The sequence below is a fragment of the Blennius ocellaris genome (genome assembly GCF_963422515.1).
Source record: "Blennius ocellaris genome assembly, chromosome: 17".
Classification (NCBI taxonomy): Eukaryota; Metazoa; Chordata; class Actinopteri; order Blenniiformes; family Blenniidae; genus Blennius; species Blennius ocellaris.
In genome coordinates this window covers 6627262-6651903 of record NC_137666.1, presented here as the reverse complement: position 1 = coordinate 6651903, position 24642 = coordinate 6627262, and the positions used below count along the sequence as shown (strand labels likewise).

Genomic DNA, 24642 nt, shown 5'->3' with positions numbered 1-24642 from the left:
AAAGAAAACAAGTGAGGATACTCCAAACCAGGAAATTAAATCAAACACTAACTCAAATACGTTGCGTCAAACACTGCAGCATTCAAATGAAATTCATTCATCAGGGAAACTATGAGCACAGCAAGGATCAATCAACTACCATTAAATGAGGTAAATGATTCACATTTACTTAAACAAAAGAATTCTATACATTTCCAAACACTAAATGTATACAGTTGCAGGACACAAAAATCAGAGATTTAGTTTGTTGCTGCATTGATTTGCAAGCAACAGTAGGGGAGCAGCAAAAGATTCACCTTTTCACAGATGATGCGCTCTTAAGCGATCAAAGTGGGCAAGAAAGGTCACAATGTGTCTGTGACTGAGGTCAACCAAATCTCTTTTAAGAGACTTGAGAATGAAGGTCATGCTCCGTTCCCACAGAGGCAGACAAAAGTACAAATTAAAGCTTTGAGGCTGCTGCAGCAGAGAGGTTACATTTGGGGGACTCAGCGGGGGGGGGGGGGGGGGGGGGGGGGGGTAAGGTTTTACAACACACAAAGCAGAACAAGTCAGTGCCACAGTCCGAGATAACAAAGGAAACCTGTTTCACCTCTTATTACTTACTGCTTTGTTACTGTCCCACCACTGAGGCTGCCCGCTGCATTCGCACTGTACTCTGTCTAAATAATGACACGACTTGATGTGGCAAGAACAATGTCTGTGGTTGAGTCAACAATGACACTTTTGCAACAGTCACAGATATAAAATATTCCTTAAAAGTCCACATGATTACAGTCCCTGTGGAGCCTTGAGACAATCTTGTGACTGACATAAAATCACAAAAGACCGGATGAAATGAGATTTATGAGTCATAGTGGTATACAGACACACACAGACGCAAAGCTGGGAGAGTAAAGACATTCATTAATTGTGAAGAAACTTGCCTTCCTGGTTTCCGCAGTCTCAAGTACAAACAGTTTAACGTCTAAGGCAGGGTAGTGGTATTGGGTTAGTCCAGGTCCAGTTTTGTGACCGCAAAGGAACAGCAAATATGTTAGCCAAGCCTCTAGTGTATTGTTTAAAAGTGTTTGAACCAATTCCTTCAATTGTTTAACCAAGTGTGAGTTTTTGGGCCTAATCTCAAGTAAACCAGATCTCCATTTTTCAAGGTTACTTCAGAAGTTCAGTTCACATACACCGCATCACAATGGAAGGTTATTTTATATTTTATCCAGTGGCAATTTAAACAAGTGCCCAGTAAAATCCTACATCTTTCTCTAAATATAACCACGAGGATCAGATGCTCCAACAAGACCAAACGGAGAGTTAATCATGCTTACATAGTAAAGATCATATTACTATAGTAGTTCCCCATGTTCCTATGTCAACTAGCATGGTTCTTTGAAGCAACAGGAAGCAGCTCCTTCACTACACAGTATTTATAAGGTCAGAGAATGTAAAAAGTCATCAAATGGACAGAGATATTTGAAATGGATAAAAGTATTCAATAAGGACAAATAACACTATTGACCAGAAGAACTTTTTTGAGAGAATTATACCTTTGCTCAGATAGAAAGGCTTGTGTCGTCTGGGGTTCTGCAGAGTTAGGCCATTTCGGGCAATCTCTAGCAACACAATAGATTGGTTTGGCTTATTATCCAAGTCTAAAGAGATTAGAAACAAGAGTAAAGCAATATAAAGTTCTCTCAGTGCAAGTCAAACCTGATGCCACTCAGCTGTGCCTGTTTGCCATTTTCCTTAGAATTACACAACACTCCACGCACCGCTTGATAAATGACAAATCGAATTCTGGAAATGGAATCACTACTGATGCACACTCACCTGTGAACTCATTAAACAGAAGATTAATGACGAAGCGTGCTTCTCATATAATAAAATACAAGAATGTAATTAGGAATCTTTCTGACAAGTATACGAGTCTCACTCAACACCAAGCATAAATATACCGTTAAGTCCACTTAAGTGGACTCAAAATAAATGTATCTTTAAGAAATCAATTATACTTCAGTGGTGTTATTCAGAAGTAGGACAGTAATTGCACAGCAAATCACTAAATATAAAACATTTGAGTCATTGTGGTCCTGGTCTTGCATTACGTCTCCATGGTGAGTAAATTTATGGATCTGACTGAGTGGTTCTTGCAGCTACTCCAGTTTCAACCACCATACAAGCAAAATTCAGTGTGGTGTGGGAATAGGAGTGTTATTGCAATCACAATTATTTCAATAAGCGATCTCCCAGAAATATGACAGTCAACATGAGTGATACCTGCTTGTTCAAAATACATCAATAGCGCGACTGCATCAGGCCGGTTAAATTCAAATTAATGTTGCCAGGCACGTTAGAACTTTGATATCCCAAAATTTGCAATGCTTTTCATTCCTTTAAATTTGACAGATTTAAAAGGCACTGCAGATAAAAATGAAAAAAATGTGATCACATCAATTTAAATCACTGAAAATATTGCCTCTTAATTCAGCAGTACTTTTCACAGGAGGTGGAATAGCAAGTTATTGCACTTTAGACTTGGTTAGTTTTTATGCTCAGTGCTCTTCCCACCATAACAATATAATTTCACTACAGTTCCACACAGTTTAGGACAACTTCGGCACTAAAATGCCCCAAAACCTACATTTAAAAATAACAATAATTATAATCATACTTGATCAATCCCTTTGAGAAAGCCTTTAATCCTGTTGGTGCCACATCACGGTGCTCCGGAGAGCCGACGGGGGTTAAGGGTCTCGCTCAAGGACCCACAGTGGTGACTTCTCCACAGTGTGGCTCTGAACGGCAAACTCCAGAAAAGTCCCCCAAATACTAAATACTTTACTATACTGTAAAAATTGGCAGCCACCCATGAAATTTAAAAAGCGACTCTATATCGACTTTGATTTGCTTGGAACCTCTCTTGCACAGGGACTGAAACAATTAAATCTAACTTGAACCACACATCGAATACCAAGCCGAGGTTAATGCTAATTGAAAATATGTCATCACCAACAGTCGATCTATAGGCAACACATGGCTACTGGTGACAATTGAAATCAGAATTTCTTCTGGAAAACGAAGTACCAAACTAATAAATCCCATTTAAAACACCCTTACGTCTGCTTTCTCACAAATACACAAAGCCATAACCAAAAAAAGTCATGTATCTGATTCACTGTCATCAACATTTAGCTGCAAAAATCAAAGCAGTTCATCGTCAAGAGACGGTGTAGTGTGGTGTATTGGAATTATTGTTCTGACAAGAATAGGATGCAACAGTCTTGTTTGCTCCAGTACCTCTATGTTTGAGCTCATCATTAAGCATTTGAAAAGAGTCCTAAAAAAAAAAATATATATATATATATATATATATATATAAAATTTGAAACACATACGGAGGCAGGGACGTGTTGTAAACAAAGTCCAATTGGTCCCTCGGAGGACCTGGGTTGAGAGACACCATCTTAAAAATTACAGACTGGCTTGCGTTTAGAAATGGCTGCTTGCCAACAACACTACACACAATGGCAGTTCTCACTCATCTGCCGCCAGAGAAAAATGTAACTCATTTTCACACATGGATTGTTGGAGAGAAATAGGCACAACAGTTATAACGGTCATGCTCTGAGCGCACACAAAGTCTCATCTCAGTTATAAAGCCTTGGATTTTCAGTCATGTTGCAGCTAATGTTGCAACATGACCGACATTTTGCAGGCTGATTGTTCTTAAGTCTTAACAAGTACTGATGCCATCTTTGCTGTCAAAGGAGTTGACTGAAAACATTTCTACATGACTATATAATAGCTGGGCTGACATGCTGATCTTGAAGGAAATTCCCCATTTAGATCTTGGGAGAGAAAAAACCCAACCTATTAACCTTGGAGGAGATTTTAGTTGGATTTTGATATAATGGTGGGTGTTTTGGATTCCTGTGTCAAACATGGATTAGTTGCATATCGAGTATGTAGCGGTAGGGCCCTCGAGAAATGACAAAGATCTATAGTGTGTAGGAGTAGGAGGTCGGAACTGGTGTCCTCAAATAAACCAGCTTTTATGCACCGAGTGATTGTGTCACAGGGTTCAGACATTTGGCACCCAGCAGTGTACAGTTCACACTTCAGGACACTGCCAATGTTCTCGGGGTCACGGAATCGAAAATAAAAGTGCAGTTCCCTGGCTTGCCCACTACACTGGTGGGACTGCAAGGAATATTAAGCGCAGTGCTGTCGTGCAAGCTCATGAAAACTGTGTGGCTTGAAAACAACGGATGGGATGAAAGCAGCCCTTGGGGACACCTGGAGACAAAACAATCTCGTTAGATGCCACAAGCTGGCTGCATATTCTCTTTAGGCAGTCTGTCAAAACGTCTTTAATCCAATGAAGGGGAAAAAAGCGCGCCTTCAAAATTCATATCACACATCCACCACAGAGGCGTCCGCATTACATTCAAAACAGAAGAGAGTTCAAAAACGCAAACAGCTTATCGTAATCATTGTGCCGACTGTGGTCAAATTTTGTCTTTTTCCCCTTTTAAAAATGTCACATTAAAAATAAAAGAAGCAGATAATGCAAGTAACCGGGCTATGGATATTGTCTTTGAAGCTTAAAATAAGCTGCTTCTCATGTTCGGTGACACTTTTGGGGAGGCTGAAGCTCTTTGTAACGTGTGATTCATTATGGTTATAATAATAGATTAGTGAAATACATTTCTGTCAAGAGAAGTGACCAAATCACCTTACGTGCTTTTTTAAATTTACTTTTGAAAATAAAATCTGCACAAATATCTACCGTTGTCGCAGGTTGCATTGCTTTGTAATGCCACAATGAGCCGCAAGAGGGCGGGGTAAGACACTCTTGCAACTCGTCTACCAGCAACGTAATTTGGAGTTTGAACATATCAACCACAAAAAAAAAATCATAAAACCATCCAGAAAAATAACCTAATGAATTTGTGTTTCACATCAAGTAATCGCCTGCCTAGTCTCAATCCAGCTTCATCGATTGTTGGGCTCCTGCAAGATTGCTGCAGGTCAGTGGGATGACTACGGTATTCCTCATACAGGAGCGGCTCGGAGCAGCGACGGTACACACAAAAACTCCTTGATTTCCTTCAACCTGAAAGACACTGGATTGACGTCGACTTCAGATCTCACCCCCTTTGGGCCCCGTTCAAATTGAGGTCAACTTTTCCACAAGTTCAATTTGACTTTGAACAAAAATTTAAGACTTGTGGGAAATCAAATTTTTCAACGGTTCGATCGGTCATCACGACTACTTTACACAATAAAAATCGATTGCAAGGTGTTGGTGGGGAGAAAAATGAATACTCTGCCAACACAACTCAATAAATAAAGATTTCTGGTTTTGTAAGGTCACCACAGCCTAAATACTACAGAGCGGAATGTGAACCACATTAGAGGAAATGGGATGCTTTACTTTCATAAAGTTGTGCATGTAAAGTGTAGATGGTGACGGTACAAACTGTGCCGGAGGGTGAACATGTATACTTAATTAGTTTAGATGCGGGGTATCTTCACACTCCGTGGGTGAGCAAACTGGCACAGTAATCACAACAGGCACCTTGCATAAGGTCTTTCTTGAAGTCTATACTTCACATCAAGACAGTGGTATTAATTATTCAAGACTTTCAAAAGAACACCTTCACTTTACTTTACGTCAGGCGATAATATACTTGGACCAAGTTGATGTCCACATCATCCTTTGAAAATTAGCAAGTGACAAAAACCTTTAAGACCCATGTTTGCAGCTCTGGCTTCATTGATCACATTAAAAATAATAAGAATAAAAACAATTTAGGCAGAGTATGCCGAGTAACAGTCCTAATATAACCATCTCTCGTGTGACAGGCAGGATAAGGTCGGAGAGGAGTTTTAGTCAACACTTGGTGTTTTTCCCGGCAGTTGTGTACTTCACACTCTCAGGCCTATATGAATTGGAGATGCAATTTGACCTGACAGCTTGTGATTAGCTGGATTGGTCACAGTGGCCAGAGGAGTGCTGAGGAGTGTGTCACCAGTGGAGATCACACCAGTGGTGTGATTGGGGAGCGGCTGAGTCATGTCCTTACTTGGTTGATTTGATGGATTTAATTGCAGTGAACAAAAGAGACCAGGCAAAAGGGCACATACAGAAGAGAGCAATAAAATGTGACATTAAGATTGGCGTTTTTCTCCTTTTTGAACGGCCATTAAAAACATTTTTTCCGACTGGCAACACACTTCTGGTGAAAATAACATATGAGTCACGCGCCTCAAGCAGCACCAGCAGCCAGACTGTAGTTTATGTATTATGCTTTTAATGCATGAAAACCTGAAAATTCTCCAAGAGGCGAAGATCTGATTTGATCGATTCTGACCAACAGTGGCCTAGAAACACTGGGAAATAACTCTGAACTGGCATGGCCACAGTAAAGGGTGTTAAAATTCAACAGAACAGAGAGATCTGCCTTTTTCCGAATACAGACTGCCTCAAACACCCAACATGTTGTGTAATACAAAACAAACAGAATTTAAGTGTTTTAATTAAAAAAAATGTTTAAATATCTTAAAATGTTTTAGCCTACTCAGCCGTCAAGAGGAGAAGCACACTTGACTCCCTGACCTTGTTGTATTTTAACTTGAAATTACAACTCAATTAGCTCAGTGTCAGATTTTAGCCTCATAATATCTCTCCACAGTGAATGAATGCATGACAACAGAGTAATGTGGAATTACTGCAAGGATGAGTTCAGCTCGACAGGAGCTGATGCACATCATTAGCAGTTATGTTATTGCCGCTTTCTTTCGAGGTACTGAAGGTGGATGAAGTATTGGGTCATTAAATACCCAAGCATACCTGAATCTGGTCAATCATAAAACACTGCACCCATACACTCAACTACACTACCAATGTCTTCTGGTTACTTACATACAATTTTAAATGTCCTTTTTTTTTGGGGGGGGGGGTTTCCTTGGATGATTCATAAATCATTGTAAATTTAACTGAACTGTGTTGCGTGTCACAGATAATCCAAGCATTCTTTATCATGTAACCAAGAAGAGATTGATAGTCTAAACGCATCTATTGTCAACAAATTAATATTTGATCTTTGAGTCTTAAAATGACGTGACTCAATGAAAATAACCAAACCTGATGTAGATCGGGGATGTCAAACACATTTTGGTCCACATGCAGCCCAAAATAGTCCTACAGTAACATTTAAATTGAAACTTTTAAGGTTTTCTTTATTGTGGCACAGGATATACTTGAACAAAATGTTTGTTTATTTTCACACACACAAAAAAAATGTACTACAAAAAATACAACATTCACAACGTGATGCCACTTTTAACACTTCTGGTGCAAAACACAGTGAAATATAAAAAAAACAAAAAACAAACAAAAAACCAACTTCTCCTATAGCTGCTGCATTATGCATGTTTTTACAAACTCACCCAGACAGCATGGCTTTTAGACTATTACTAGTTTGCTCATCATGGTCTCAGTGTTGTGTCTGATACTGTTAAGAAATGTGTTTAAAAAAAAAAAAAAAAATCAATGTTTTCTTTGAAATGCTACCACTTTCCTTGGTGGTTTTGCAGGCTGGACTGGAGCCTCTTGCGGTCTGCATTTTGCCCACGGGCCTTTTGTTTGACATCCATGACCTAGATGTTTCTTTGTATGATGTATTCTCCCCACCACTCGAGGAGAGAAGTGTTGAAATCTGCATCATCTTCACAACTGGGCGTTTTAAGCAGTTCAGCTGTGCACCCGACACTGGGAAACATCTTTTTCCAGTTTCCCCTTTTTCCTCCTGTTTATTTATGCTGAAAGAAATTCACGAAGACCACAAAGTGTGCCTCTGATGTCAGAAATATTCTCAGCTTGCATGGCTGCGTCAGTTTGTGCAGCCTTGAACTAATCAGCATCTGTCCGTGCCTTCTCCTATCCTTCCATCAATTTTGTGCAACGGCGTCACATATCCACTGCGGGGAGGAACAGTAAAAGAAGGGACAGCCAGAGTGCATTGATAAGACAGAGAGGAGCACACGACTGGCCCTTCCTGCAGTTTGACCAAATATCAAAACTCCATCTCCAGCCATTTAACGCCACAGGACGCCATTTGTCTCGTGTGAAAATCCCCCCTCTCGCCATGCCTTCATCTCCAGCTCAGATCAGTGGGGCTCAGTTTTCCCAGTCAAATGAAAATCAATCATATGAAGAGTAAAACAGTTCTACCCCCTAAAGCAAGTACATTCTGGACTTCCACTTTAAAGATTTACTTATTTATGATAGTAAACCATAGTGTGCTGAACTTCCCTACATAAAAAATAAGACACTAAAGTGCAGGTTTTAAGACTTGTTCCAAGAAATTTGAGAACTATTTTATATGATCAGCCTTTAAAATCTTCCATTCAACAAGATTGAGAAAGAATTTTGTGGGTTTGCAGCGAACTCCGCTGATTAAGATCCCTGTCTGGAACAACAATTACTGCAGTCTGGTCTGCATGCTGTAATTTACAATGTGTGCAGCTGACTAGTTTTACAGGAGAGCTCTATAGTGCCTCTTGTTTCAGCAAAAATTGAAGCAAAGGTTACCTTTCTGCAAGAGGAAATGGCACAAACACCAACAGGAAGAAACAAGGTTCAAGAAAAAAAAAATCATGCTTTCTGGAAACAGTAGCACCTCAGAATTGAGTGAAACAGAAACTGGAAACTGTCTGAACCACATCCTCAGCTGTTTATCCTTTCTGTTCCAAGGTATCACAGCTGTGGTTCCAATGGGAGGAAGTTAAATACACTTTCCAGAGTTGAAAGAAGTGAAACAGAACGAGATGTTACTTGGCACAACTGAGGTGGAAAAAAAAAAAAAAAGACTGTAAATGCTCAGTGGATCATGAGTACCAGGACGCCTTTTTTTTTTTTCTCTCTCTCCAAGCTCAAAATTGCTGCTAAAAGCTGTTCTTATCGACTATTTCTGTAAGTGGCACATTCCCAGCCCGCTGGAAATGAAGCTTTAGTGTCAAGACTGCATCATCATGTGAGTGCACCGAGGCTCAGACCGGGAACACCTTCCCAGTGGCGCTAGAACACACACACAGCTTGCAATCCTTCACCTTCCAATTCACCGCTGCCTTCTCTTAAAGACTGTCGAGGGTTTTAGGTTACTTTTCTGTAATCAAGCCTAAATCTTTTCAGAGATATTATTGAAGCCAAGTAGGATTTTCCCTCATTCACAGGTAACTGAAGTTAAAAATAACTGCTGACGTCCAAGATTGAATTTTGATCAGTAATCAGTCTTTGCTGCCTGAGAAGGCAGACGCAGTTTTCAGTGGCAAGTCTGATTAATCCTTTAAACTTACAGCTCAGAGTCGTAAATGCAGAGTGGCTTCAAACATTAAATAAGCATCGGATGTTTGATAAATTGGAATGCTAGCTTTACTACTTCACTTACCAGATGCAATATTGGAATCTCTATCGATAAATACAAGCTTAAACATTGGATTATTGTCAATATTTCCCCACTGAAATCCTATATATTTGCAAAACCCGATCAGAGACTCCTTATCTTTGTCATGTTTCTATATAGAATTTACAGACTTGACAGAACTGCAGCCTGTGTTGATGTAGATTTTGATCTATTTAATCAGGTACACCATCACTGGATACATTCGAGATGAATGACTGTTGGCTTGCGACAATGAGGTAATGTTAAAGAGTTTTAAGAGTTGATGATCTCAATTGCTCTGCCCAAACAGCAAGTCGAAATAGTCTGTGAGAAAAGCTCCTTCCTGCAGCATTTTTTTTTCTTCCAAATTTAGCAGATGCAGCTACATTTCAAAAGCCAGCAAATCAATAATTTCTCTTAACTTTACCCAATGACAGGAAACAAACCAAAACAGGTCTGATATTGCAAATGCTGCCTCCACAATAAATAGCTTATCGTAATCTTGGATGGAAATGTTTTTGTGAGTGCAACTCATTTTTGTAAATCTAATATATTTTCATCTGGCATAATACCTTTCAACAGAGACGTTTGTACCGTGTATTTGCTTGATGCATATGATTAGTATTTTTTAGTTTAAAAATAAAATACAAGATTAACTCCACGAGTGCTATTTTTAACGATAAAATGCTGCCTCATGCATTCTGCTTACATGTTTTCACAGTTAAATATAAAGGGACTGCAGGCTTGATTCTGCTTTGTTCTTCACTAAAGAACACCATCACAAGCACGACTTGAGGCACCGTTCAATTGCAAGGTTTTCTTGGTTGCTATGGTTGATATGTGGAAGTCAATGCTATGGTCTGAACCCTGTTGTGTGCTAAACTAAAGGCCAGCGGCTGCTCTTCTGGAGTACTTCAATTGAAGAATGAATGCTGCACAGCGGAGACAATCCAGACACAGCAAAAAGATGACGTTCTCAAACCTTGGCATTTGTGCAAGAATTATTCCTTAACATGTGCAAATGAGAAGTTTCTCCCACCGTTCGAATTGCATATTTAGTAGTCAAAATAAAACTCATTGAACTACCCATCTGCCATTACTGCTTTGCCAAACGTGCAAAGTACATTTACTAGCTCCTCTACAGGTGAACCTGTTCAACTACTTATTAATGCACATGGCTGATCAGCTTATCAAATGGCAGAAACCTGGTGTGTTTTTTTGCATGGAGACCATGTCAAAGGCTGCATTTATACTGTCAGTGTAATGTGAGCCAATTTAGATTGGGAATTTTTTTTTTACTTTTTTGTGACAAATTGGATCTGCTTTTGGACAATGCGAGCAGGAAAGAGATTATGTATTCAGATATGTTGAGATCGAACACAGGCCTCATTCATATGTGGAAATACATCTACTAAGTATAAAAGATCTGCCAATGCGACTGCCGTGTAACCAGGCTCATCGGATTCCCTTGACATTGCATCTGTATAAATAGTGAACACACAGTAAATAAATGAGAAGCATCTGGCAGGAGGAAAGTCCAGCACAGTGGTCAGTGGAGGAGGTCGTGGGGGAGAAGAGGAAATAATTGCAGCATATGCATAAGATGCTATTATGGCTTTTTTCCTGCTTCTCTGCCTGAAAATCCTTGCAATGTTTGGTGAGCTTCTCAGGCTCATGGGACATTAGTATCAAACGCATGTCGTCATCCGTGGCTTTGCAGTTAGCGTTTACTCAGAACAACCATGAAGTTTGTAAATATTACAAGTTTGCATGCACAACGTTTCAGACATTGTAGGCAAGTGTAATTGCGAGAAGCATATATGGATCACTTGGAAAAGAAAAATATGTGTACCACACGGTCAACAAAACTGCACTTAGGCAGTAAATATGAGCAGCATGAAGATTTGCAGTGTAGATGCAGCCAAATGAGCTGCTGAGATTCAAACATAGCATGAGAATGAGGTAGTAAAGTCATTAAGTAACGCTTACTGTGGCATGGCTGTCGGTGCCAGATGAGCTGGGTCAAGAATTTCAAAAACCATCACGGTTTACAGAAAATAGTTTGGAAAAAGAACGAATATCCAATGTACAAGCCAGACGTCAGACAGGTTCAAAATGATGGAAAAGGCAACGGGAGCTCAAATAACAACTTGTCACAGCCAAGAAGACCATCTCTGACGGCACTAAACATTAGATCCTCCATGCTTAGAACTGGAAACCGGGGCTGCAGTTCTCACAGACTCACCAGCATTTGACAATAGAAGAGTGATGGAAAAAAAACCCCAACCTAGTTCAGTCTTTATTTCTGCCAGCACAAACGGACAGCCGAGTCATCATTTGCATAACATCAAAGCATGGATCCATCCATGCCTTGTGTCAACTGTTCAGTCTGCTGCTGGTGTAATTTATGGTGTGTGTGTGTTGTGTCTTAGTTTTAACTGACCAATGTTTAATTGAAATAGCCCACCTCAGTATTGTTGTTGACCATCACATTTAGATCTATAAATCCACTGTATCAGGACAATAACCCAACAAGACGATACACCATGTCACAAAACACAAATCTTCTTGAACATGACTGCTTTCACTGTACTCTAGTGACCTCACCAGGTCAAATGGTTGCCAAAGCAAACTGAAATTAAATCCTTTTTTCCCCCTCAAATTTGGATATGAATTAGGTAATCAATAAACACCGTTCATCTGAGGAGGCTTAAAGTAGACAGATAACACACGCAAGTTAAACACCCATGTATGCAGCTTCCCTCAGTCTCGAAGAACTATGCTCAGACATGGAATCAGACCCCTGGTCCTTTCCAGATAAACATCTTAATTCGTGTCTGACCTTGTGCAGAGCATCTATGGTGAAGACTAGGATGGGAGCAGTTGTGTTCAGCAACAACAACCAGTGAGTAAATTGGCACAAAAAGTATTACTCACTGCAGTAAATGGCTCAAGCTAAATGAAAACTATGCATACATTGATTCTTACAACAAGGTTATTTCGTACGCCATAACAAACCATACATTACTGCAGCAGCCGGCTCTCCTGACTGAGATTACATTTCAGATTCCCTGGGCTGCAACTAAAGCCAAACTTTCCAAACGCAATGATAAGTTTGAAAAGCAGCACATCTGTCAAGCGGCATGCATGCATTCTCGTACAAACGTAGCCAGCAGCCAGAGCTCAGCAGATCAATCACAGAAACGTCTGGAACGGTATCAAAATGTGTACGTACAGTGCGAGACGCAGAGCACCGTGACACATTCACAACTTAATCCACTCGCAGTCCTCCCCCATGAATCACACTTTGGTTCCATCAGTTCAGTTTAGCATTAACAAACCCCTCATCATAAGTTTTACACGGCTCCAGCCATGACTCATGAGTTATGATCAGTGGAACTGACGTCCCTCCCAAATTTCTCTCTCTGGCTGCAGGCCAATGAGTCAATTTTTTTTCTCCCCCTGAACCCAGAGGCTGTTAACGAGCATAAAATATTGACAGGGGCCAAATAAAATCCAACTAGAGCCCACTCAGAGCATAAAGCGCACAAACCTCTCCTTAACAGCTAAAGATACGGACCATCAAGTAAAATTAACAACTCCGCAAATTAATGACTGAAACTTTTAGATACTGCCGGTCTCATTAGTGTCAGTTAATGAGCTTAAAGGCAGATATTTTGGACAGACACAGCCTCAGCAGCACAACATGCACTTCCTGCCAGCTAACGGCTGCATCTACGACGAGTACAGCGCGATGTTGGCAGGTGTCACAATTACTACTTTTGTCGAGCTAAGCGCTTTCATCTGGGTCCTTTAAAGAACGCCACATTTAAAAATCAGAGCGAAATTGGGAGCCGAGGATGAAAAGCAGAAATGCTGCGCTCTACTCAGCTCGTCCTCATTTTTTTTTTTTTTTTCGAGGTCAATTAAACCTATCCTGGGGTTGCATCAGCTGGGAAGGAGCTAAAGATGTACATGTTCAGGGTTGCGCAAGAATGTCGATTTGCTTTTAGAGATGTATTCTATTAATCCTTGTGGAAAAAATGTTTTAACTGAGTGCTTCAAGTTGCTGTTATTTATACCCGAGATGGGAAATGAATGGCTACTGCTTAGGTATGAGACAGGCATGTCTGGATCCCACAGCAAAAAGTGCTAGCGCATGCACTTTCTCTGTGAGCCTGCATTTATTTTGCCAGCATGCACATCTCAGAAGCTGTGCCAAACTTTGGCAAAGTTGGTCTTTTTTTGAAAATACTGCAGCGCATTGTTGCTTGGCAACTTCAAGCAAAAAAAGAAAAAAAATATATATATATATTAATGGATTTTCCAAAAAATCCATTAAAAAACAGCCCTGAGATACAGCTGCACTGATGAGCATAATCCATCATTTTAAATGGGACAACTTTGGTAATTTCTCCTAACATGGCATCACCACGCAGCTAATTACCACATTTAGTGGAATTATTTTCACTTCTTTCAATCAGGACGCACTCTTACATAACACTGGGCACAGCAAAGTGGCAAAACTGAATATGAAAGAGTGGGTTCACATTCTGTGGCTGTGAACAGACATACTTTAAATACCACGGTAACAATGGTGTCTTTTTAAAAGTTCGATATGAAAAAAAAAAAGGTTTAATTTAGAGTGATTGATCAGATTAATCAGTGCAGCAATGTGTCGCCGCTGCTGCTTTTTAAAATGTATTATTGAAAAATAGCAGGGGCTTGTGACTCCAGCTTTAGGTAAACCCAGAGCAGCAGCTCTTGGCACGAGCAGAGTAAATACAAAGCAGGAATATCACACGATGTAGACTATGATCACACTCAAGTCTATAGTTTCAAATTTACTGAAGCCATGCTGGCAAAAATAAGTCATGTTACAACAAGGATTTTGCATCAGTGTTCAACATTAGATTCCTTTTTGAGCCTGTGAGCAAAAAAAATTCGATTTATTTTTTAATAAAAAAGGTATCATTTTAATTCAATTATATTAATTCAAAAGAGTAAACATGAAATATACATGTATGTCAACCCATTTTATGCCCACAGAACAATAAGAGTCTTTCTCAAATACATTTTCCTCTTTAAGTCACTATAGCTCATAATCTGTGGTCATTTATGTCAAGTCGAACAGGTGAACTATTTGCTGAAATGGAAATGCAAAAAAAAAAAAACGCCTTTTCAATTCAAAGTTTCACATTTACTCAATGTTTTCAAAACAATGTCCTCTTACACAAAAATGTCAGAATGCCAAAAATAATGTGGGTTTTTATGTAGAGCCACTAGTGGGTGCCGATTTATTTATTTTTTGTACTGAAACCACACGTGTGCACAGTAAACAATGGAATAAACATTAATAATGGCGAGTACAGGGACATTCATGTGAACACATGATGAAGTTGGACTGCTATTACAAAAGGACTATATACTGTGTACGTGTAGCAGCTTTTTCAGAAAAGACTCACCTGTTCATTGTCATATTCTCCCCAAGTGTCACAATAACCAAAAAAAGCTGTTTGGAGCTTTTATAGGTCGATCAATGATATAGTTGAACTCAGAATCAAGCCAGTCTGTACATAATGATTCCGGCACCAAACGTTGCTCTAAAGATGTAAGGAAATGATGAAATATTTCACTACATAAGTGTCAATCCAGTCTAACAGGAGGCATGGCATCAAAAGATCCTGATGATTCACCCTCTGGGCACCAGTGTGTTTGTATTAATATCATGCCAATCAAACATAAAGCAGCCCATGAAATCTGTTTTCTTCCCTTTGCCAAACAGTGAGGTTTGACATTAATGTCAGTCAACATGAAGTGTAATCTGCAAAGAATGATCACTTAAAGGTCGTCTCTTGTCATTATGATCTCCTCGGTTTGTTTTCTCCTACAGAGATCATAAAAGTGAACGATTAAAGAAAACTAAGCTTTGTAAGTACAGCCTGTATTGACCAAGTTTTCCAAGATTTGTGCGAATATGTACTGTGCTTCAATTTTGAGCTTGCTTGTTGTAATACCCCTTTGTACCACACGGATGGTAGATTAATCTCTTTATTATGATATTTGCTGAAAATAGGTGGTTAGTCAGATGTTCTAATACTGCATCTCTATAGCAATTCACGGAGAATAAATGGCATTAACGTCTGATGGAAGCAGTATTTTTCTTTGCAGTTGCACATTTGTTGCAGAGTTGAGTGTTTGATGATGATAATGTATAAAGACACAAATTACATGATCCTAGCTATATAAAGACCAACACTTTAAAATTAAAATGATCATACAAAATATCACCAAACACAAACCAGTCAGCACACAAAACCGGCATGACATAAATCAGCCCACTGTAGATTTCAAGAGAATAATAGACATGTTGCTGTAACCTTTGATCATAATCTAATCAGCTCAAAGTGAAAATAAGTATTTTTGCTGAATTTGAAGAAAATGTCAAGAGGGATTCTTCTAGATATTGCATTTATAGCACCAGCAGCTTCTGTCACCAAGCCATGAAAACCAAGTATAAATCTAAAGAACGTTTCTGTAGAACGCCAGAATTTCAGTCGCTGAGTACAAGAAAGGGTTGGGGGTTTTTTTCCCACTTTGCTCGCAGATTTGCCTGAATAGAGAGATTATAAATGAAAAAAAAAAAACAGGTATTTGCAGAGAGGCAGCTAGGTGTGTAATGATGTGGGAGTTCAGTTTTTCACAGCAAACAGATGATTTAAATTAAGCTGTAGGCAAATGACTGCATGTGCATTAAGTAGATAATTTCCCTGTGCATCAGTACATATTCTATGAGGCTGCGCGCTGCACATCGATATTCCAGAAGGTCAATATACTGTCGCTAGGATAGCGGCGATCCTCATATCCATGAACTCGGGAGAGGCGCAGCGTTCCATCTGCCGCAATCATCTCTGTTCAATCTTCGACTCGGAGCGGCTCCGTTGGGAATCAAACCTACTTGATGTAGTTCCTTCTCCATCGTATATTCATTGTTTGAATAGGCTCATCTCGCACAGCTTTACTGCTCAAACAACAGCGCTGCCCACCGCCTTGGATAGCTGCGGGTTTCTTCCCTAATTCAGCACAGCGGTGGGTGTGAGATTCCCGTTTGTACGAGTGTCTTCTAACTGATCAACAAATAGATGAAGGAAAACTAGTCTTCAGATTTTCCATCCATTACCCTCATGTTTGATATTTCAGTGCGATTCGTGCCGCCATCTCATCCGTGCAACAAATACAAATGATTGCATCTTTAAGAGTCAGAAAAGTTGTAGTTTGGTTTAATTTAGGCGAAGTGGAGGGAGTTGAGTGATGTTGCCACAGTGGGATGAGAAATTTGGGGCGACTGTTATATTTTGAGGAGCTAATGTAGGGCTTGTTTATATTCCCATACTTCTATTTCCCACCCCTTTCTTTCAAGGACAAACCTCAGACATGCAAACTACCATTATTTTTAGTCTTTGCTGTTTTTGAAGTGCGGCGGTGTTGAAGTGGCGAGCAACGCGGGCCCCGACAATCCGCTATCATCTGTTGAAGGTAGTCTTCTTCATATCTCACTTGGAAATGAATGGGGACATTAAAATGCATAAGTTCCCTGCCTTGAATCTAAATAAAAATGCTAATGAAACGCTGTGGGTATTAATAATGGAGAGGACGAGTTTCCTTTTATTTGCTGAGGAAACACTTGACGAAAGGTTCCACGCAGTGACAGCCGCAACTTGTTTTGATGCATCGGGATTTATGACACGACATATCCTCTTGACATTTTAAAAAATTAACAACAGCGACTAATTAGAGGCTTTAATTACCGCCTAGTTTTTTAGCGAGTTGAATAATGGAATATGACTATGCACAATACTGTATTATATATGTATCGTTGCACTTCCTACAGGGACTAATTATACGCTTTAAAAATAAGACTAATTCATGATATAAGGCTGAAGTCTGCCCTTTGGCCTGCCTCAACTCTCCTGGGTTCCTGCCATTAGCTCACACGCCATAAGGAGATTAGCATTAAACTCGGGAGTGAATCCGACAGAAAGTGATATCTATGTAAAGTGAACAGTGTTAGCCGACATTTACTCCAGTCTGAAGAGGAAACGCTTGAAGAAAGCCGACAACATGTGGCACGTGTCAGCAATCTCACTCGAGTGTCATTAAATTCCACAGTTCAGGCTGAAGAGCCCGTCTTCAGTAATAGGAGAAAATTGAATATTGTTCAGCCTATGAAAGAGGCTAAATATAACCTTTTCATTAAAAAAATAAATAAAATACAATAAACAAGGAGCAGAGGTCGGAGATGATAATATATCGTCTGATTATGTCGTGTCCTTTCCAATTACCTGAGCAGCTCCAGGGGAATAAAAAGTTGAGGGGGAAGCGTGTTCATGCTCCAACAGGAGCGATTTGCTTAAAATATGATTGACTTTCCAAATACAAAAGCATCGACTTTCACACTCCACTGGGGTATAATTACGCTTCTGCAGCTCCTGCCAAGAGAAACCCTCAGGCATGTGACCACGGGGGGTTGGACATGCATGTCACTTTTCTCTTCTTTTTTTTTAAAGCCCTTCCAAGAGAAACCAGCCAGGCTTTGATTCATCTCATAATCATGTTATCAGTTTAATCGCATGTCGAGTCTCCTGATCTTCTCTGTGGCTCGTCCTTGCCATATTTCACCCCACCCTGCAAAAGGTTACACTGGCCAGCCAAGTCGATATCCTCGTCTGAATCTGTGACCCTGTAAAGCTGTGGCGTGAATTATTATCCCATCACTGTCAATATTTCAAAGTCGATTTGCTCACACTGGAGCAGAAACCGTCATGGCTGACTCTCAGGGTCTCTCAGCCCAGGACCACCTGTGTTGGCCTTATGAGAAAAAGTAGACATAGCTGACTTTTGAGCCTTAATAATTGCAAATTTCTTTTGGAACAAACCAAATAAAGTTTTCACCAAGTGGCCGTTTACTCTCTTAGGACTACGTTGCACAACATTTCAAGTGAAAACATTTTTGCACTTTCGTCCGTTTACTCTGAAAAGGCTTAAAACTATGTAGTTAGCATGCCAGGACGCGAGGTGGCACTGTTGGTCATTTTTTTGGAATGAAACCACACACACGCATGCAGAGAACAAGACACTATAAACATTAACAATGCCAAGTGCAGGGACATTCATTTGGACAAATGATGAAGTTGGACTGCTATTCCAGTGACTCTCCACTATAAAGCTGCTAAATCCCAGCAGAACATGGACACTCTGGAGGCCGCCATGTTTGTTATTGTCCATCAACTGGCACACATGCAGGAGGACTATTCACTATGGCCGTGGTGTGCATGCGCAGTAGCAGCATTTTGGAAAAGTGGGTTTTTCTACTGTTTACATAGGAGTGTTTTCTAAAGGTTCGGGAGACATTTTCAGTGACTCCAGGGACCATTGCCAAGTCAACGGACACTTGAAACATTCTGAAAATATTGTCGCGTAAACGGGGCCATAATGTAAATATTCTCTTTGAGACTCGTACCAAATTTTCAATCAACATTGTTATTTGTCCAACTTAATAGAGTGATCCAATACATTGCAAATCATTATCATGAATATCAATATGCAAAACAGACAAATTGTAAAATATTGAATATCCAGTCACAGCTGGTGTAAATTATGGGCAAAAGAAAGAACAGTTTCAAAAAAGAACAAATCTCAAAGCACAAAATACATAATTATCTTCTGAAATGTTTCAGCAAATCATACAATCAAAGCTGACATTGAGTGAAGACGGGGGACAAACGGGAACCTCCACGCATTCAGAGCGACAGGTTAGTGACCAGTAAACCAGCGTGGCTCCAGACGAAGGACTTGCAGTCGAATTGCGTTCTGGGTACGTGAATGAATCAACCCAAAAATATCCACGATCCAATGAATGTTGCAATATCTCTTTATAATTCATAGTGGTGACATGGATGTTGTTTTTGCAGTTCGTGTCAAATTCTTTTGGGACTTCACCAAACAAATAATTTCTTTCTCCCAGTTTCACAAACATAACTGGAGTTGTCGTGTATCGAGCTCCAACATCAAGATGCAGGCGGCATTCGCTCAACCCTATACTTAAACGCTTTATATGTGCTAGCTACTATACTGCTGAACATGCAGCTCGCTCTACGCTCAATGACCATGTGAAAGTATTTTACTCTTCACTGAATACATTCAGTAATTGAAAAAAATGCAAATCTTAGAGTGAAAATCTGCATTTTCTCATTTATGGCAAATTTGATACGAAGCATAAATCAGCTGATTAGATTGAATTGTTCCATTTCATTATCCCCTTTCCATTTTCCACATTAGTAAAATGCTTCCTAGTGAAGAACTATTCAGTATATTACAGTAACTATGTGACAGTAATAACACACTACCTATTTTCACTACTAAAAAGGTGAGTTGGGTGTTGGGTCTGGGTGCTTTTACTTCTTCATTTCAAATCAAAAAAGATAGTAGGGATCAATCAATAGTTTTGTTAAAACACAATTTTATGGCCGAATATGTTGTGGGTTTGATAATGAATCAGAAATGAAAATTAGGATCGAGTGTGAAGCCATTACAACAGCATTACAGACAAACTGTCAGATATATTTACTTAATACTGATAAGTGGACATCATACATTACATTATTGAAGGATGAGAGTCTGTCTGAACCTCCTTCAAGGAAATGACACAACTGTCCCATAGAATATAGCCTTTTTTGATCCCCCACCCACAACCACAGCAGTGGGAGGCATAAACTGACAGTTTGACAATGCTCAATGCTAAGTGCAAGCAAAAGAAATATGTTGTCACGGTGACTCTTTTGTTTTCCTCCCATTGAATACAGTTGTCAAAAAAAAACAAAAAAACAGTTCAACAAATATCTAAATGGCAGAGTTAAAATATTATTCAGATTATACCCGACATATGGCTACCCCACACTGGTATTGGATAAAAGCATGAATACAAGCTACATGGTTCTTACTGCACATGTTGAAGAATAACTTTGTTTTTTTTTTTAAATCAGCTTCTGCAAAAACTAATGTTGATAATTTTGAAACACAAAAAAGGGAGGATAAATTAAGTATTATTCATCAGACGGGAAGGGTCATAATTCATTGACAGAATTCATCCCATTTATCTCTAGAGTGCAACCAAAAGCAGCAGGACGTGAGCCAATATTTAATAATTCTGGCACCACCTGCGACGGATGGTGCAGTCCGGTGCAGATTTTGAGCAGTCACTGCCGAGGCGGAAAGAAAGAAAGAAAGTTGTGCATTGCACTTTGCAAGTATTCGCCCAACAAGCATACTGCTTGAAGAGAGTTGGGGCTGGAGTCTCTCCCAGCACGCAGAGGCAGGAAAACACCCGGCCTGTCCATCACAGCACTAATACGCCCTGACATGCAATTCAAACACACTGCCAGGCTAATGCACACATGTAGTGTGGGCAGAGAGCTGCTGGTGTTTGGACAGGAGGAAGCAGTCTACTGTATTTACAGCCACTGCTAGAACAGGCTCTGACCTTCAGCACAAATCTGCTTTGCCTCGCACCGACTTCTGCCCCCACCCGATTTGCACAAGTCGTGCTGGCTAATCCAGAGGCGCACGCTCCTGTTGCAGTTTTGTCAATCTTGCGCGTCAGGATGGCTCATTCTGATGAGTCGTGCGGGGTTTTCTGCAGAGTGTCACAATGACACATTCATTAGATTCGGGAGGGTGGACACAGGCAAAGCAAGTCAAGACTGGACTTTATGCCCTACTCCCTACTACTGGCGTTGCGCAAAAAAAAAAAAAAAAGAAGAAGATTATACCCAGAAAGCATTTATAGAGAACAGTGCTGATTATCTTCCTTCCATTCAACCATCATCTCCTATTCTGCTGTTATTGAGTTCAGAGTCTCGAGGCACTGGAGCCAATCCTAGCGAGCCGAGGGCGAAGGCAGAGTGCACACTACACCGGGCGCCAGTCCTTCATGGGGGAAATACAAAAGAGACAATCACACGTATATACATGCTCACATTTCCATCTAATGACCCAACTACTCTTGGAAAGCAATATTTGCCGCTCATTCAAATGATTCGCTTATGAATGACATCAAGTCACAACCAGATCAGCACTCATCTCACAGCAATAATATATCTGGTTTGAGACCAAGCTTGTAATCAGCATGTTCTCCCTGGGCATGTAGGGGCTTTATCTGGATGGGCTTTATTTCCCCCCCAGAGTCCAAACACAAGCATTCGAGATTACTTGGTGACTCAAAGTTGCCCATAGATATGAGTTTTTGTATGAAGCAGTCAGGTCTCTGTGTTTGGCTGGGATCAGATGCAATATCCAGAAGTCGGATATGGCTGTATAGAAGACGGATGAAAGTTACTCCCCACCAAGACAATGATTGAGGTAACCTTGTGAACTTCATTTCGCTCACTTTCGCTTCATTTTGCAGCAGAGTTCTGGAAGCCTGCATGCTGCAAACAGGCACATCTCTAATTGACACATGCAGGGATCAGTTCACACCCATATCTTTGCTCTGAAAGAAGCAGCTTAACAAGCAGAAGTCCGAGTTTAGTTACAGTAGAAACCTGGGAGAGCCTGCTCTAAAGGCCCCAGAACTTCATCAGGCACATCAATGACCACCTGGTGTGGAGTGTGAACATCCAGTGCAACAGTCTGTATAATTTTAGCCACAAGTTGGTGGTAAATAATGAGCTAGAAACCGTCTGAAAACCGAGCTCGCTCTGAACACAATTAAGCTGCAGATTCCCACATCTCTCCTGGCTCAGTTGCCCAGCTTTAAAAGTGGAAAAAAGGTGAGAGCACTGCAGGGTCACATTGGCCGAGGTGCTACCGGATCCTGAGGAGGCGTTAACAGGACCAAATGTGGAGGAAGATGGTCCGGACTCTCTTCAAAACTTTCTGAAAAACCTTAACAATGCAGCAAGCTATCCATTAATCATGTGGACCATTGATGACAAATCTAGTCCAAGTGGAAACATGACATTTTGCCTTAGAATGTCCTTTCCTGGGACTCCAAATAATACAAAATGTTAGACATTTCTTGGAGCACAGTGCCTGTGAGGGACTGTGGGAAAAGGTCAGATCTCCAGTTGCTTTTAATCAGTAGGTTAAAAATAGTCTAAACCCAATATAACGAGGTGCATCACCTCGATGAAGATGGAAAAAAGCATCAATCAGTAAATAAAAACAGTAGGGGCATGAAGCTGTCGCCAACCTGAAACCAATTTATATTCTAAATACACCCAGTAACTAACCGTCTCATTAGAAAAATAACTCCGACATCCTGTGTTGTCATTAGAGTTAAAGGTGGATGTTCGTGATGCTCCTGCCATAAACCATCCAACGTCAACTAAAGACCGAAACGCGCTGTGAAAAACATCCAACCAGACTGCGTTTAGATATGCGCCAGGTTAAGAATGATCTCATTTTGCATAGTCGATACGACTCTCTTAAAAGCAATAAACAGCTTTTACGTATGAACCCGCGGTTGATTGGGTCTTCGGCATGTACGTGGAAAATCATAACCCCGATTCTGGCTGCATTATACCTCATTATTATACGAAACGCGCAGCGTCGCCAAAGCGAGTCGCTCACGCTTAAGTACCATAACGTAATTCAATCAACACGGTCATTTAAACAAAGTTGTAAGTGCATGGAATTGGGAGCAAAACAGTTTACGACATGTATGCCGATTTGTGCAGATGCTCCAACAGGTTAACCCTGTGAACAAATATTGTGCAGCTACGTTTTTATAAAGTATTTACAAGCGAGGAAAACAAAATCGGTTGCATTTCCGAAGGGAGTTTGGAGTGCGTATCCGTGCGTGAAGGCGTCAAACTGCCAAGCCCGCATGGATGCGACCTGACAGCCGAGGACTGAACGGAGTTTTCCCGGTGACACGGAGTACTTGCCGAAGTTGGAACCGGGAGGCTGGCGGGTCGCTCGATCAGCTCAGGCTGCTGCTTCCCGGCCACATTCATCTCCCATCCGCTCACTTCCAGAGTTTCTCAAGTCATTTATCCTGCAGCGGGGTTTGCGTGCGTTATTCAACGGCGTCCCGTTTACCAACGCTGGCGGGCGGAGAGAGCATGCCTGGTGCGCTGTCGCGAGGCGCTGCTTGCTTATTTGTTGTTTTCTTAATGAAACAGCTGTGCGAATCCCGAAATGTGATGAACAGGAGCCGCAGTGGGGACCAATGAGGAGGAGCGGCGGCTGCTTGTGGCTCCGCGGCTCTGCACGCAGCCGCTCACCACTCCAAGCGAGCCCCCCCCTCCCACCTCCCTCCAACCCCCAGCCGCGCGCCTACGTCACTGTACGACCGGACCCGCATCCCCCCGCACGCCGCAATTCAGCCAGTGGAAAGAAGAGCGAGAGAGCTGCTGTCTCTGTTCTGCTCACTAAGCAGTTTGTCATTTTACCATTAAGTCAAAATGCACATTATTATTATTATTATTATTATTAATAATAATAATAATATGTGTAGCTTGCTGTTGACGTACGGTGGCTGTGAATAAAGTGGTTTGCAATGGTATTCTTACCACCATGAGCCACCTTTAGATGCAATGACCTTTTGGCTCTGTCTCTACTTGCTTTCACTTTATGTTTTTGGTCGTTGTCCTGCTGGAAGATGAAACTCCACTCCAGTCTCAAGTCTTTCGCAGACCCAAAGAGGTGTTCCCTCTGAGTTTGCCATGTATTTGTCTCCATCCATCTTCCCAATAACTCTGGTCAGTGTTCCTGTCCCTGAAGAAAGGCATCCCCACAGCATGATGCTGCAACCACGGCGTTTCGCAGTGGGAGTGATGTGTTCCGGCTGATGTGCAGTGCTGGTTATACACCACACAGCATTTTGTATTTAGTCCAAACAGTTACATTTTAGTCTCATCTGACCAGAGCACCTTCCTCCACATGTTTGTCAGACTTGTCTGTCTGATGTGTTCTTTGGTCTTCATGAGGCCGTTCGTCCACAAATGTCCTCCAATGAAGGTTGAGCATCCCATTTCATCTAAAGTGGCTCAAAGACACATGACAGCAACATGAAAGATGTTGTCCTGGAAGAAAAAAAACAACAAAAAACTTAGTATGTAGTACTTAGTAAAATTAGTATGAGTGTGTATCAGTGGTTGTGAAAGTTTGCCTCCCCTGGGGGTGGAACTGAGATTCA

The 24642-nt window shown here is 40.8% G+C and overlaps 1 protein-coding gene across 1 annotated transcript in view; it reads right to left on the bottom strand.

Moving 5' to 3' along the window:
• Positions 1-23458, bottom strand: part of sntg2 (syntrophin, gamma 2) — a gene marked incomplete at both ends in the record, with an annotated part of 90522 nt that extends 67064 nt beyond the window's left edge. Inside the window, one exon of the mRNA XM_080513381.1 lies at positions 23390-23458. Coding sequence (XP_080369507.1) covers positions 23390-23458 — 69 coding nt within the window. The remainder of the gene's footprint in view (positions 1-23389) is intronic.
• Between the last annotated feature and the right edge of the window lie 1184 nt (positions 23459-24642).